General features: G+C 34.8%; 1 protein-coding gene and 1 long non-coding RNA gene across 3 annotated transcripts; one reads left to right on the top strand and one right to left on the bottom strand.

The window, feature by feature from the left end:
* Nucleotides 1–328: 328 nt before the first annotated feature.
* Nucleotides 329–2,475, bottom strand: LOC132034843 (eukaryotic translation initiation factor 3 subunit G-like). Its single transcript, XM_059425191.1, has 2 exons — nucleotides 2,050–2,475; nucleotides 329–549 (listed from the first exon to the last, which is right to left on the bottom strand). The coding sequence occupies exons 1-2, from the start codon at nucleotides 2,384–2,386 to the stop codon at nucleotides 329–331; spliced, it is 558 nt and encodes a 185-aa protein (XP_059281174.1). The 5' UTR covers nucleotides 2,387–2,475.
* A 7,235-nt stretch (nucleotides 2,476–9,710) lies between these two features.
* Nucleotides 9,711–12,412, top strand: LOC132033633 (uncharacterized). 2 transcript variants are annotated; one of them, XR_009408826.1, is made up of 3 exons: nucleotides 9,720–11,585; nucleotides 11,730–11,811; nucleotides 12,131–12,412. It is a non-coding gene; the product is annotated as an uncharacterized LOC132033633 (long non-coding RNA). The 2 variants fall into 2 exon arrangements; XR_009408825.1 differs by having other exon boundaries at nucleotides 9,711–11,585; nucleotides 11,730–12,412.
* Nucleotides 12,413–15,193: the final 2,781 nt, after the last annotated feature.

Raw genomic sequence — 15,193 nt, forward strand, 5'->3', positions numbered from 1 at the left:
ACCATGCTACAGCAATCAAAACAGTAACAAGCAACTCACAACAACCAGATAATAACACAAATATAGCATTAGACAAATCGATTAAAAAAACACGAATTCACAGCCAAAAGAGCAAAGCAATAACGACCCAATTGACAATTAAGCACAGAATTACAAATCACAACCAAAATCAAGAACAAACAATAATAAAAAGTAAAAACCCCATCGAATCACAACAACCAAATAATAACACGAATACGGCATACAGGACACAAAGGGCAACACAAAAACAACAACGAGAAAAAAACAAATTGATAAAGCACCATGCATTCACAACTAAAAGAGCAAATTAATAACGACCCAATTGAAAACCGGCAGCAGGCGCTTCAGCTGAAGGTGGCTTATCCATGAAGGTTTCACTTGGCTGAGCAAGATCCTTGAAAGGGCATTTTGATGTCCAGTGATCACCCTTCTTGCCACAGGTCCTACAAACCATAAGAACATGCCCCCTCGCTTTCCCAATTTGAGCCAATGAGTCTCCACTAGCTTTAGCTTCATCTTTGTTGGAACCTATTCAACATTTCATGATCACAATAACAGAGTTAGGTAAACTTAAAATAAAGCTCAAGTCAACGAATGCATATCCTTGGACACTTAAAACACATATACTGCATCTAAAACACAAAAAGATTGGCAAGCACAGAGAGAAAGAACCTGCCTATTAATTAAAACACATACGAGAACACAATTCACCAAACAGTTTTGTAGATGCATCAATGAGAGTCAATAATGTGCTCAACTCTCATACTCCCACTATAGGAGATATAGGTGCAACAATACCATCTCTTTACTATAGACGATTTGCAGTATTACTAAAATAGCTACACAGGCAGCATTCCACAAGCATGTAATTTTTTTTCCATTTCTCATCACTCAAATAGAAGACCGCAAACACAGCTGCAAAATCCATTCTTTTACCATAACAGAAGTGAAGTACTATTACCATAGCTGACATGAATCATGGTGAACGCATACAATTTATAGCAACTCCCAATTTCTCACTACTGAGGTTGAGTAGCCGATAATATGTACATGAGACATGTAATTGCGCAACTCTATTTTTTCACTCTATATAACAGGCAATACGAGAGAACCTGGATCAATATGTTTTTAGCAGACAATGTTTACACTCGAAGAATAATAAGGATACAATCTCTTTCTCTGTTCACAAGATAGAACTAATGTATTAGATGTTACACACAATAAAGTTAAAAGCCCTGCGTCATAAAAGATTGCATTCCACATGTGTCTTGCCTTTGTCCTTCTAACCAACTAAAGAGACGAGGAAATTCATCCCAACGACAGTCCTCATCTTAAACCAATTAACAACTTTTTCAAACATAAGTTCCCCCCTTTTCCCCTAATTCACCATAACACAATTTAACCCTCCTTACTACTTTGAGATGCAACAACACAAACACCAACAGAATTCACAATAAACATTGCTTGACAATACATCAGATTCAAAACACAACAGTACAACAAGAAAAAAATTCCTTCTTTTATTTTATCCATACACAGAGAGATCTAACAACTGCCCCTTTTATTACAACAACCAGATAATTACCATGCTACAGCAGTCAAACAGTAACAAGCAACTCACAATAACCAGATAATAACACAAAGATAGCATTAGACAAATCGATTGAAAAAAACACGAATTCACAACCAAAAGAGCAAAGCAATAACGACCCAATTGACAATTAAGCAGAGAATTACAAATCACAACCAAAACCAAGAAGCAACAATAATAAAAAGTAAAAACCCCATCGAATCACAACGACCAAATAATAACAAGACTACGGAATACAAGACACAAAGGGCAACTCAACAATAACAACGAGAAAAAAATAAATTGATAAAGCACCATGAATTCACAACTAAAAGAGCAAAATAATAACGACCCAATTTAAAACAAGCACATAGTTACAAACCACAACCACAACCAAGAAGAAAACACACCAAATCGATTTTGAAAAAAAAAAAAACGAATTGAGATTAGATGTATACCAGGAGCTGTAGGTCGTTCAAGAATAATTTCCTCAGTAGAAACCATAGTAAGTGTAGCACCAACATCTTCATGTACAGCATCACCAAACTTAGGCCAATTCCTCCTCTCAATAGCACCTTTACTGAGCCTAGCATTAGCTAGCTTACGTATACGTGTTGTGGTTGTTATTTTCACCTTGTTACCTTCATCATTAAACTTGTATTCCACTACTTTCTTTACCCCATTTGAATCTGGTCCAAATACTTGCTTTGGGGGTAGCAGGAAATCTAAGTCCTCTGCATCGTCTTCAAGCTCTACCCATTTGATTTTTCGTTGGTTTGCTGTTTCCACCGCCATTGATTGATGATTTGCGATAAACAAAACGGTTTTGGTATTAGGGTTTTCTTTTGTGGTTTTCTGTTGGGGGGCCAAAAGGGTATGTTTTGGGATATATGTGAATTGTGAAGAATTGATCCAAAGGGTGTAAAGAGATTTGTAATGGCGGTGGAGGATTTTGTGCTGGGCTTTTTTGTATTTGCTGAAGGCCCAATTTTAGATTTAACAGGATTTGGGTCATTTGCACTTCTGTCCCTGTTTTGTGCCGGTCTTTTTGTCTCTCACGACTATTATTTTTTTTTTGTGGCGCATAAATTTATAAAGTAATATCCCACAAATTATGCGCCGATTTTAAAAGAACTCATGCCCACTAGACATGAGTTTGATTTTGAAAGACAAAAATTAAAGACCGCCCATTTAAAGGCCAAACCGTGCTATTTTCATTTCTGTCCCCATATATAATATTAGCTAAGCGTTACACCCGAGTTCATTATACATAAGTTACCTAACTTAGCTAAAGTAGACTGAGACCCCCCTCTTTCCTTCATTGGACAAAACTTCTATTTAGAGTTTTGATATTAAAAGATTCAATGGGATTAAAAGTGCTTAATAGACTATCAAGCTCAACTTTGTTAGAGGACGTTTCGAGATATAAAGTGTTTGGAGAGTGGAGTAAAAAATTTAGTCATGTAAATGCTGGCGATTTGTTAATCGAAACGTACATAGTTAATTTTAGGATGTTGAAGTATATTAGCGGTACATTAGGCCAAACTAAGTAATAAAAATTGCAGTTTCTTTTCTTTTAAAGGTTGAGATATTTTTATTTAAGTATATTGGTTGAGTTATTTTCGTTCAAGTACTATAAGGAAGTAGACAACAATAGGCAAAAACTACTAAGCAAAACGAAAAAAATAATTGGAAAAACTAGAGGGAAGAGAAAATAGAGAGAAGTGGAATAAGAACTTGTTTCATTTTCAAGTCTTAAACTTAAAGACTTCTGATTAACAAAAGTGGACACACCTTCGGCTAAGCTATTTATTCAATTTTATTTCGTAAAAGATTATAAAAATTAAATTAAATATAAGTATCAATAATTTAAAATGACAAAGCTCGACTTCATGCAGTGGTGAAGCACATCCTCTACTTGTTAGAGATGAGGAGTTCGTAACTCTAATTTATTTCATAGGTGTGCAATTCCTTTAGACTAATTCCTTTACAAAAATAAATCTTACTTAACCCTTCGTAACCTTTTGATTTCAAAAAATAATATATTCTTCACCTTTTAAATGGGCTAATAAACCCTCATTGAATTGATCGTAAATCAACGACCAAAATAGAGTTGGATCATTAGATGTAATTATAAGAAAAAGCTATGCAACTACTACTGTGAATCTGGCCATTTGAAATGAGAAAAGTATAACTCTTTTGAAAAATGATAATACTGGTATCAAATTAAAATATTCGAAAGGGAAATAGCGACAACCAACTTAAGGTTGAGAGGGTATAAATTTTCTTTATATACTTTCTACTCATTGTTTCACTAACAAAGGACAAAAGATAAACATCAAACACAAGATATCATCCAATAAACTCTTAATTAATTGGTTCACCACTACTTTCCTAAGATTACAAAAGTAAAAGAGTATAAAAACAAAAACCTTAAAACAATAAATAAAAAAGATGTTTTCTGTTGAGACCACACAAAAAGGGTATGTTTTGGGAGAAATGTCCAATTGCCCAAAGGGTTAAAAGTGGGGTTTGTAGTGAGACGGTGGAGGAGTTTGGGCTGGGCTTTTGTATTTGCAAAAGGCCAGATAAGAAGCAGCTCAAAATGGGCTTGGCCCACTACTTTCTTTACCCCATTTGAATCTGGTCCAAATACTTGTTTCGGTGGTAACAGGAAATCTAAGTCCTCTGCATCGTCTTCTAATTCTCCCCATCTCATTTTTCGTTCCACCGCCATTGTTGGTGTTAGGGTTTTCTTTTCTGTTGACACCATATACGTTCAAAGTGGGGTTTTCAGACAAATGATTTTTGGGGCTCTAGGCGTATTGGGTGTATTCATAATTTGGGCTCTATGTTTTGCTGGGTCATTTGCACTTTTGTTCCTATTTTGTGCTGGTCTTTAATTTTTGTCCTTTAACATGGAACTTATGTCTATAGGTGTATAAGTTACGCATCATAATATCCACAAGTTAGAGAACTTATAAGCATAAGTTCAGACAAAAATTAAAGACCAGTCCATTTGAAGGACGAAGCGTGCAATTACTTGTACGGATAACACAAATATAGCATTAGACAAATCGATTAAAAAAAACACGAATTCACAGCCAAAAGAGCAAAGCAATAACCACCCAATTGACAAGGCGTATTGGGCTCTTTAGTGTATTCATAATTCTTTTTTTTTTTGCGCGGAGTGCCCTTCTTTTGGGCTGGTCTTTATATTTTGCCCCTCATTTATGCCTTCTTTAATTTTTGCCCCTGCCACCTGTTTAATGAAAGTTTTTTTGACGAAATTACTCTTACCCCATTAAAATCCTTTCTATTTTGTCATTTGCCCTTTTCTTTTCTCTTTTTTGCTTCTTCGTTCCTCCTCTATTTTGTGTCTGTCTTTTCTGTTCTAAAATTTAAGTACGAATTTGGATCTTTTGCTCCTTTCAATATTTGTTTTTATGTTAAATTGTTGTTTGTTGAATTGATATCTTTGTCTTCGTCGTTTTTTATATTTAATTGATCCTTTTTTATTTAAAATTATAGTGTTTTGTTAAAGTGTCTGTATGATTTTTTGAACTTTAGTTTCATTCCCCATGTATATATTTTGATTTTTTCGAATGTCGTATTATGAATGTCATAATATGTTTTAGTTGATTTTGATATGCGTTTTGGTTTTCTCTTTGTTGAATCTTTGAAGTTTTGCCCTCGTGAATGAATTTATGCCTATTGTTTTATGTTGTTCGTTTTGTTGTTTTTATTTAATAATGATTTTTGTGAAGAATGTGTTTGTGCGAGGCGGCATATGCCTGTTCCAGTAGAATTTTTGTTTTTTGAAACTGAATTTATGCCTATTCGGGCATAATTTCGTGATTTAAGTTAGTTTGTATGTGTTTTGATTTTTTGGTGCTTTTTTTTTTTTTTTTGTTAATAATGTTAGTTTTTATGAAAGTTTATATGTTTTCCGATTATAAACTTTAGTTTAAGATTTTTGGTGCCTCTTGGCGGACTTTTTTTTTTTTTTTTTTAATTTAGTAACTTGTGTTTTCATGAAGACCGTGTTTTTCGAGTACAATATATGATTTTTGGGGTTCTTAGGCATAGGAAGTATTGGGTGTATTCATAATTTGGGCTCTATGTTTTCATGAATTAAGTTAATTTATGTGTGTCTTAGTTTTTTGGTATTGTCTTGTTAATAATTTTGTCCTTTAACATGGAACTTATGTCTATAGGTGTATAAGTACTTTTGCATCATAAACCGGAGTTTTATCCACAAGTTATTCTAGTTCTTACACTTGCGTAAACTTATAGGCATAATGAAAACAAAAATTAAAGACCCTCCATTTGAAGGACGAAGCGTGCAATTACTTGTACGGATAACACAAATATAGCATTAGACAAATCGATTAAAAAAAGGGAAAAGGGTCAAAAATATCCCTCTACTTTAAGAAAAGGGCTAAAAATATCCTCCAAACTTATTTTGGGTTAAAAATGCCCTTCCCATTACGAAACTTTTCACCTATGCCCCTGCATACTTGATCCGTCCAATGCCCCAAAAGAACCCAAAATTTTGACCCGACCCGAATTGTACCCGACCCAAATAAAATAAAACCCCTTAGCTACCAAACACGACTCAAACCTTCATCAACATCAGAGAGGGAGAGAGAACACTCCTCCTCTAGAGAGAGAAAAGTTGCATACGAACACTTAGCATTAGCTGAATGTGCATAATGCTTCCTAGCTAAGACATTTGAGGAGAAGTATTCTAAGGTGAAATTCAACCTTATGATTTCATGGGCTGATTTTGTTGGGATTTTGGTTGCATTGATGACAAAGTGAATTTTGAGATGTAGTGTTAGTTGTTAGTTTTTTTATGAAGCTAATATGTATGTGTAGTAGTTGAGAAGAACCGATGGTTGTTGTTTTCTCTTGTTTTATCTTGGAGATGTAGTGAATGTAGTAATTTGGATGTAATGTTTGTAAGGTCCTTGTTTGTAATGTATGGATGTGGAACCTACAAAGGTCTATTGTTTCATCTTTCGGGACAAAGGTTCCGATAAAGTGTCATTTCAATGGTATACATGAACACTAATGAATATTTTCTCATTCATGAACACTAATGAGTATCCAAGAGAATTACACGTGATTAAGAGATTTTTTTAGCTTTCGATGGCCTAAGTCCTAGACTACACTATGAACCTCTTCTCGTTTTTTTGCTATAACTGATCAAATAATAGTGTTTGTAGTAATGAACAAAGCACAAGATTCAATTTTCTCTCATAAACCAAAACAAAGAACAAGTTACTTGTCAAGCCAGATTCAACTAAAACTTCCTTCGCTTGTAAACAAGAAACAATGCCCCAAAAAAGAAAATTTTCTCTACAAGGATCTTCATAATAATACCTCATTCCTACATATTCATCAAGATCAGATTTTTCTCATCAAAATACTTATTTTCATATTAAGTTTTCCTAATACTAATAACCGTTGAAATGCATAATATAAGAAACGATATGAGGAGAAGTATAACTAAACATAACTAAAATGATTTCATGGGCTGACTTTTAGTTGGGATTAAAAGTATGCATTGATGACAAAGCATAACTAAACATAACTAAAAGTTAGTTGTTAGTTTTTTTAAACACAACTAAAAGTATGCCCTGTAGTACTTTTAGTTAAACACCTGAAAGAGATTTCTCTTGTTTTTCTATGATAATTTAGTTTAGCTTGCTTAAGTATATGAACAACACTTCTTTAGTTAATTAATTGAACCTACAAAGGTAAGTGTTCGTGTATTCACAAAGGTTTGATTGTTGTCTCAATGGTTTACATGAACACGTAAGGAAGCATTATCTCATTCCCTTTTTTAGTTAGTCTAGCCTCGGTATCAAGAGAAGTTAAAATATTGGGATGTTTTTTGTTTAGTTTGGTTTAACTTCCTATGAACCTTTAGTAGTTTGATTATACTAATATGGTATCATTAATGTCTCTATGCTAGGCTACAAAGCACAAGATTGATATGTTTTTGGTGTTGGCATGAGTTTATTTTGGTTCATATATTCTTCAGCATGCTGAAAAAGGATTTAAATGATGTTAGCAGGTCTAAATAGGATCAACAAGGATCTGGATTCAACTTCAATTAGCTTATAAACATATAATGTCTCTGGTTAAATACCATTTTTTTGATTAAAATGAGCTAAATGACTATCATGTTGCAACTAGTTTGGAATTAAAACTAAACAAACAAAAGTCGCCCTCCGGCAGACTTTTAGTTAAACACAACTAAAAGTCTGCCGGACCCGGCATAACTAAACATAACTAAAAGTCTGCCCCCTCCGGCAGACTTTTAGTTAAACACAACTAAAAGTCTGCCCCCTCCGGCAGACTTTTAGTTAAACACTGAAAGAGATCCACTGTTTCTATGATAATTTAGTTTAGCTTGCTTAAGTATATGAACAACACTTCTTTAGTTAATTAATTGCAGTCTGGTAAGTGTTCGTGTATTCACTCTTGATTGTTGTCTCAGTTGGGTTTATTCAGTTCAGCGTAGCTAGGAAGCATTATGCACATTCCCTTTTTTTAGTTAGTCTAGCCTCGGTTCAGAAGTTAAAATATTGGGATGTTTTCTGTTTAGTTTGGTTTAACTTCCAGTTTAGTAGTTTGATTATACTAATATGGTATCATTAATGTCTCTATGCTAGGCTATAAGCTGATTCTGATATGTTTTTGGTGTTGGCATGAGTTTATTTTGGTTCATATATTCTTCAGCATGCTGAAAAAGGATTTAAATGATGTTAGCAGGTCTAAATAGGATCAACAAGGATCTGGATTCAACTTCAATTAGCTTATAAACATATAATGTCTCCGGTTAAATACCATTTTTCGATTAAAATGAGCTAAATGACTATCATGTTGCAACTAGTTTGGAATTAAAACTCATGCAAACAACCAAGTCTGCCCCCTCCGGCAGACTTTTAGTTAAACACAACTAAAAGTCTGCCCCCTCCGGCAGACTTTTAGTTAAACACAACTAAAAGTCTGCCCCCTCCTGGTGGAAAACAACTTGGTTGAATCATTCAACTCCTGGATATTGGTACCTAGACACAAAGCTATCATTGGGATGCTTGAGGAAATAAGAATAAAGGTGATGGAGATGGTGAGCAACAACGAAGAAGAGGTGTTTACTTGGGCTACTGAATGGAGTCCAGAATCAATGGTGATTATGGGTTTGAGGTGAGTGAAGGGAATGACAAGCACATTGTCAATTTGTCTATTAAGAAGTGCACTTGCAGGGTGTGGGACCTCACTGGAATCCCATGTCCCCATGCAATCAAGGCACTTCATTACAAGAACCTTGATCCCTTGAAAGAGATCCACTGTTTCTATGATAATTTAGTTTAGCTTGCTTAAGTATATGAACAACACTTCTTTAGTTAATTAATTGCAGTACCGGTAAGTGTTCGTGTATTCACTCTTGATTGTTGTCTCAGTTGGGTTTATTCAGTTCAGCGTAGCTAGGAAGCATTATGCACATTCACTGGTAAGTGTTCGTATGCAACTTTTCTCTCTCTACAGTGTTCTCTCTCCCTCTCTGATGTTGATGAAGGTTTGAGTCGTGTTTGGTAGCTAAGGGGTTTTATTTTATTTGGGTCGGGTACAATTCGGGTCGGGTCAAAATTTTGGGTTCTTTTGGGGCATTGGACGGATCTGTTAACAGAGGGGCATAGGTGAAAAGTTTCGTAATGGGAAGGGCATTTTTAACCCAAAATAAGTTTGGAGGATATTTTTAGCCCTTTTCTTAAAGTAGAGGGATATTTTTGACCCTTTTCCCTTAATAATATATAGAAATGGGAGTTGGGGTGGGACTAACACTGCACTAATTTATGGTACCAAAAGTAATATGAATGGTACATTATGTTTGCCCATCTGTTTAGTACTGTACAATGTTTGACTTATTTCTGTTATAACACGTGTATGCTCTTTATTTTTAAGCAAAACACGTGCAATCCTCTTCTCTGCCTCTTCATTCCGTCTTTCTTTTTCCTCTTTTATTTCCTTTCAGTTTCCCCTTTTTAACTACTCCCTCCATGCATTTTTACTTATCTACTATTCCTTTTATAAATTTTCTTTTTTACATATCAAGGTAAGACAAAAAAAAATTATGTTTTACCCTTAGCATTTATACTCATTTCAAATCATTTTTCCAACTCCAATACAATTATACACCATTTAATAGGGATATTGTGGTAAAATATCTATCTTAATTATTGTTTCTTAAACAGCTTGAAAAGTCAAAATGTGACAAGTAAAAGTGAACGGAGGGAGTACAAATTTACCAATTAACTATGATAGGTTAAGTTCAGAGTTTTCCTATGTACAATCTCAATTATTGAAAAATAAATTACACTCCTTAACTATGCTCCATCTTTTCTCATTAAATGCAAAAGTTGTGTATGGACTATGATGCCTTATACTTGAAGATACCACGATTCTGTTAAACTTGGAGATGTATGTTAGTTCCTCCGATCGAGGCAGATCATTTCGATTGCGTTTGCTCATGGATAATTTTAAAATTCATGAAATTCAATTGCATTTAGTTCCAAGACTTGGCAAGGTGAGGAATTGAAATTTTTCTTCTATATAAGATGTGAAATTACCTCTCTTTGAGAGTAAAGTATCTTAATTGTTGTATAGGAAAGTGAGTTTTTAAGCATTTTTCTTTGGAAGGTTCTAAAAATTTATAAACTGAAATATTAGGAGAGGAACTGCCGAGCCATTTGATGTTTTTGTGTTATAGTTTGAGCACCCCAGTATCGATATTATGTCATTTTTTGCATTGAATAGAGTATGCTTTAGTTGGCTTTAAAGATGGTTATGCATTTTGCTACTTAAAGTGCCCAATAGTAATTACATGTTGAACTAATTTTATCGCATCATAAGCGGTTCATTTTGTCTCTTCCTCCAAGAAATGTATTTATATTCATGAATGTCCAGTTTATTTTTGACAAATTTTATGTATAAATATATCTATAAAAAAATTATTTGTAAATATTTACACACAACTATTCAATACCTCTTTTTCCTTTTGATATGGGAGGACTTAGCAATACTTACTAGACACCTGCATGCAGTGGGTTTAGGTTCATTATGTCTTATAATTCTAAATATCAATTTTGAAGTTGGTATACATTCCTTCTTCTATACAAATATACACCTAATTTAACTGGAATTAGGAGTTGAGGGTGGAGATGAAAAAGGTACCCGGGCTTAAGGTTTTTAAACTAAAAATGACATGTTCATAGTTTAAAAGACCATAGCAGCAAATCAGTGATACTTGACACTTTATTTCTCAAATAGTTTAATATTCAAAAGAAGATACCAAAGGTTAAAGATTTCCAAGAAAAAATTTGATTGTGTTTTGAAAAGTTGAAGGACAATTCATATTATTCTTTGGAGTCTAATTGTGAACATTATTTTTTATCATATCATCGAAGGAGTGATAAAATGATGATTTGTGTCCTAAAGTAGAATGTCGTTTCTGAAAAATGGATCTCTCTCTGACTATTTATGGTGTGAAAACCTTCCGTTCTTGATTGTGCTTGCTATCTCTAGAAGAATATGTGACTGTACAGAGGACAATGAAGAAGTGATAAGTAGAATGTGGAAGTGCGTAAGCGGTGCAAGGAAGTAAGATGTGGAGGTGTGTAAGTAATGCAGTTATGATATTTTATTATATCTGAAATATGTTTAATGCATTTCTTCTGATTCAAGTGTAGTTAGAAGTTTGGGGGGAAGAGCTCTTTGTGTAGTTACAGACTTAAAGCAGATGAACAACAAGAAGAAGAGGGGTGATGAACGACGAGGGTTATGACACCAAATTGGTAAATCACTTAAAGTGGTTGGCACACGCTGTGAATGGCTAACTTACTTTCAAACATGACAGCTTAATTATAACAGTGCAAGTTAGCAGAGATCTTTAGAAAATGATCAAGCAGGTCTTCTGGTGAAGGTTCTACTTCTTTGACTAACTGCTTTTTTGATTTGGTTCATTGTGCCCCTGTTTTGATCATCTATTGATAAGTGGAGAAATCCAACCTTTTGATTTAATTCTTTATATTTTGCTTTAATCGTCTACCGATAATGACTGATGCAGAATACAAAGGCATTTTGTTAGTAAGAAGGATTGTTATGCTGATTTGGAAGTTTTTGATCGCCTCAATGTTCTAGATTTACAGGTATAGATGTGTCATTTTCTTTTTAAGTTGCTTCAAACAATTTTTGCTTTAACCACGTGGAATCATTTATCCAGTATTAAACAACTCTAGAGATAAACATGAAGATCACTATTTACTCATTTTAAACCTCTTATTTAATGGAGCAAAAACTGGAGGTAGCATATGAATCCTAATTGTTTCAAAATACATCGCATTCTGCTCTCTTGCTTTGTCGGTATTATATAAGTACTGTCAATTTCCCTTCACAATATTTTTTTCTCATGACCTATTCTTTATATCATTTCTGCAAATTTTTGTGTTTCATGGATACACAATGCAGGTAAGGAGACGGCCTTACAAAAGACAAGAAGCAAAGAGATACAATAGCTAATATATCCAAAAGAAGCAAAGAGATACAATAGCTAATAGATCCAGAACATACTTTGGCATCAATATATCTGCAAATATGTATAGTTGTGTGGTATCTTCAACATCTCTGTAAATGTGATACCTCATGCAACTTTTATTGAATAACTGTTACTCTATACGTTCTTTCTATGATGGCATGTGCCACATATTAACCATCTGATAGCTTCAAGCCAATTAGCTTTATGTTTCTCTACGTGCTAAATTTTTGTTCTTTTCTGTTCTTTACTGCCATCTTTCATGATCAAATGACTATGCAAAGCATCCAAAACTGACCACCGCTTGAAAATGTAAATTGAGCACAGGTCAACCCCATCTAGTATATATATACACGGGTGTTGAGACCAAAGATTGCTTGATGAGTTCAATGGTATTCTCAAAATACTTGAGTCACAAGATCTCTTCGATACTTTATAGCACGTCACAATTGTCCGTGTTTGGAAAGGGAGATATAATGCCGCTGTTGCAAAGTAATGAACACTACACTAATTTCATAGCCACTTAACAGAAGACTAAAATTTAACGGCAATGGTCTGGTCGGTGGCTTACCCGTTATAATTCCATTCTTATATGGAATTAAGCAAACAAGGGAATTACGGCACTATGAAATTCATGAACAAGGGAATTACGTGAAGAAAATATAGGAAAAATGTGGAGAAATTTCTGTGTCTATTCATTGAATCAAAACCTGATTCTTATAATAGTTACATGGGCAAAAATGCAATAAACTAAACTTTGTAACTGTCTATGAGCTGTACAATTGTACAATTCTGATATTTTGTATTTTGTACACCTATACATTTTCTAGAATGATCTAAGATAGAATCCTATACTATATTATATACGTGTCCCAGCTGTATATTGTGTATGTACAAATGTATATCTTCAGCTTTATTGAGGATGGGCAGATTCTGGGCCAAAACACAGGATGGACAGGTTCTGGCCCAAGTCTGGTTAAATGAGGCCCAAGTGTGGCTTAAGTCCAAACCTTTATTCTTCATCTGACTTCAACACTTTACTCCTCTTCTTTACTCTTTCCCACGATTTCACCTTTCTTCTTCACTTTACTTTCTTCAATCAAACCAGTGATTCCTCCATTAGAGACCTTTGAAAATCGATTTTCATTCTCAACACCCTCCCTCAAGTTGGAGGGGAGAGAAACGAGTCCCAACTTGGACAAAATCGACTCATGCGAGGGACCGGAAAGAGCTTTAGTGAACAGATCTGCTAGCTGAGAAGCAGAGGGAACAAATGTCAATGAAATTAAGCCTGAAAGGAATTGCTGTCTTACAAAGTGACAGTCCAATTCCACATGTTTTGTTCGTTCATGGAAGACCGGATTCCGGGCGATATAGATTGCAGCTTGACTATCAGAGTGTACCGGAATTGGCAGAGATGGAGTAATAGAAAGATCTTCAAGCAATCTTGTTAACCAGGTTAGCTCAGCTGTTACCCTCCTCATAGATCTATATTCAGATTCCGCAGATGATAGTGAAATAGATGCTTGTTTCTTTGATTTCCACGAAATAGGAGCACCACCTAGATTAATGAAAAACCCACTTATAGATCTTCTAGTATCTCGGCAAGATGCCCAGTCGGCATCACAAAATGCTATGAGAGAAAAAGATGGGTCTGAATTGAGAAATAGTCCTTGATCGAGATTTCCCTTAAGATACCTTACAACACGAAGGCCTGCTTTAAAGTGATCTGTATAAGGATTTTGCATGAATTGACTTAGAACAAGAACTGCAAAACACAGATCTGGTCTTGTGTGGGTAAGATAGTTTAGTTTACCAATTAACCTTCGGTATATGGTGGGATCTTTAAGAGGAGTGCCTGAGTGTGCAGATAATTTGGTACTAGGATCAAGAGGTGAGGAAACTGTAGGTAAGGAGTTACAATCAAATTCTTGCAGTAATTCTAGGGTGAATTTTCTTTGACTGACAATAAAACCCTGTTTCTCTCTTAAAATTTCCATCCCTAAGAAGTAATGCAAGTCACCTAGATCCTTGATCTTGAACTCAGTGTCAAGAAAAGACTTCATAGCTTCAAACTCTGAGGGATCATTCCCAGTGATGAGTATGTCATCAACATAGACAGCTATGAGAGAAACATGAGTTCCTGATTTCTTAAAGAACAGAGAGTAGTCATTCAAAGATGCTGAATATCCTTTGAAACTAAGGGCTCCTGCAAGCTTGGCATACCATTGCCTTGAAGCTTGCTTTAGCCCATATAATGACTTCTTAAGTTTGCAAACATGATTAGGAGTAAGGCGATCAAACTCATTGAAACTTTCATGTACACTTCTTCTTGAAGATCTCCATGAAGAAAAGCATTGTTAACATCTAGTTGTGAAACAGGCCATCCCTTCTTTATAGCAATAGTCAAAAAACATCTAATTGTTGTCATTTTAACCACTGGGGAAAATGTCTCATTGTAGTCTATTCCTTCCCTTTGTATATCCCCTCTAATCACAAGTCTTGCCTTTAGTCTCTCAATGGTGCCATCTGAATTTTGTTTGACCTTATATACCCATTTGCTGGGTAAAGCCTTCCTATTTGGAGGCAAAACCACTACTTCCCATGTATCATTGTCCTGTAGAGCACTGATCTCTTTATCCATGGCTTGCAGCCAACCTGGATTCATAGAAGCCTGTTTAAAACTAGTAGGTTCTGTTATAGTAGAAGTAGAACTCAATAGATGTTGATTTTGCAAGGTTAAGGCTCCAAAGGAAAAAGTAGAAGGTTGTGAAGGTTGGGCAAAACAATTGGATGAGACATCTGTCAAGTAAACATGATTGCATATAAAATCATCTAGATAGGATGGTCTTTTATGTGTTCTAGTTGATTGTCTCTCTGGTTGAATTTGGGTTGAGGTAGTAGGTCTTTGATCAGGAAGAATATCTGATATAATGACTTCAGGTGGTTCAGGATCAGATATAATATGTGAGGAAGGAATTTCAGGATCAGTTTCTTGT

Source organism: Lycium ferocissimum, chromosome 10, assembly GCF_029784015.1.
Source record: "Lycium ferocissimum isolate CSIRO_LF1 chromosome 10, AGI_CSIRO_Lferr_CH_V1, whole genome shotgun sequence".
In the NCBI taxonomy this organism is placed as follows: domain Eukaryota; kingdom Viridiplantae; phylum Streptophyta; class Magnoliopsida; order Solanales; family Solanaceae; genus Lycium; species Lycium ferocissimum.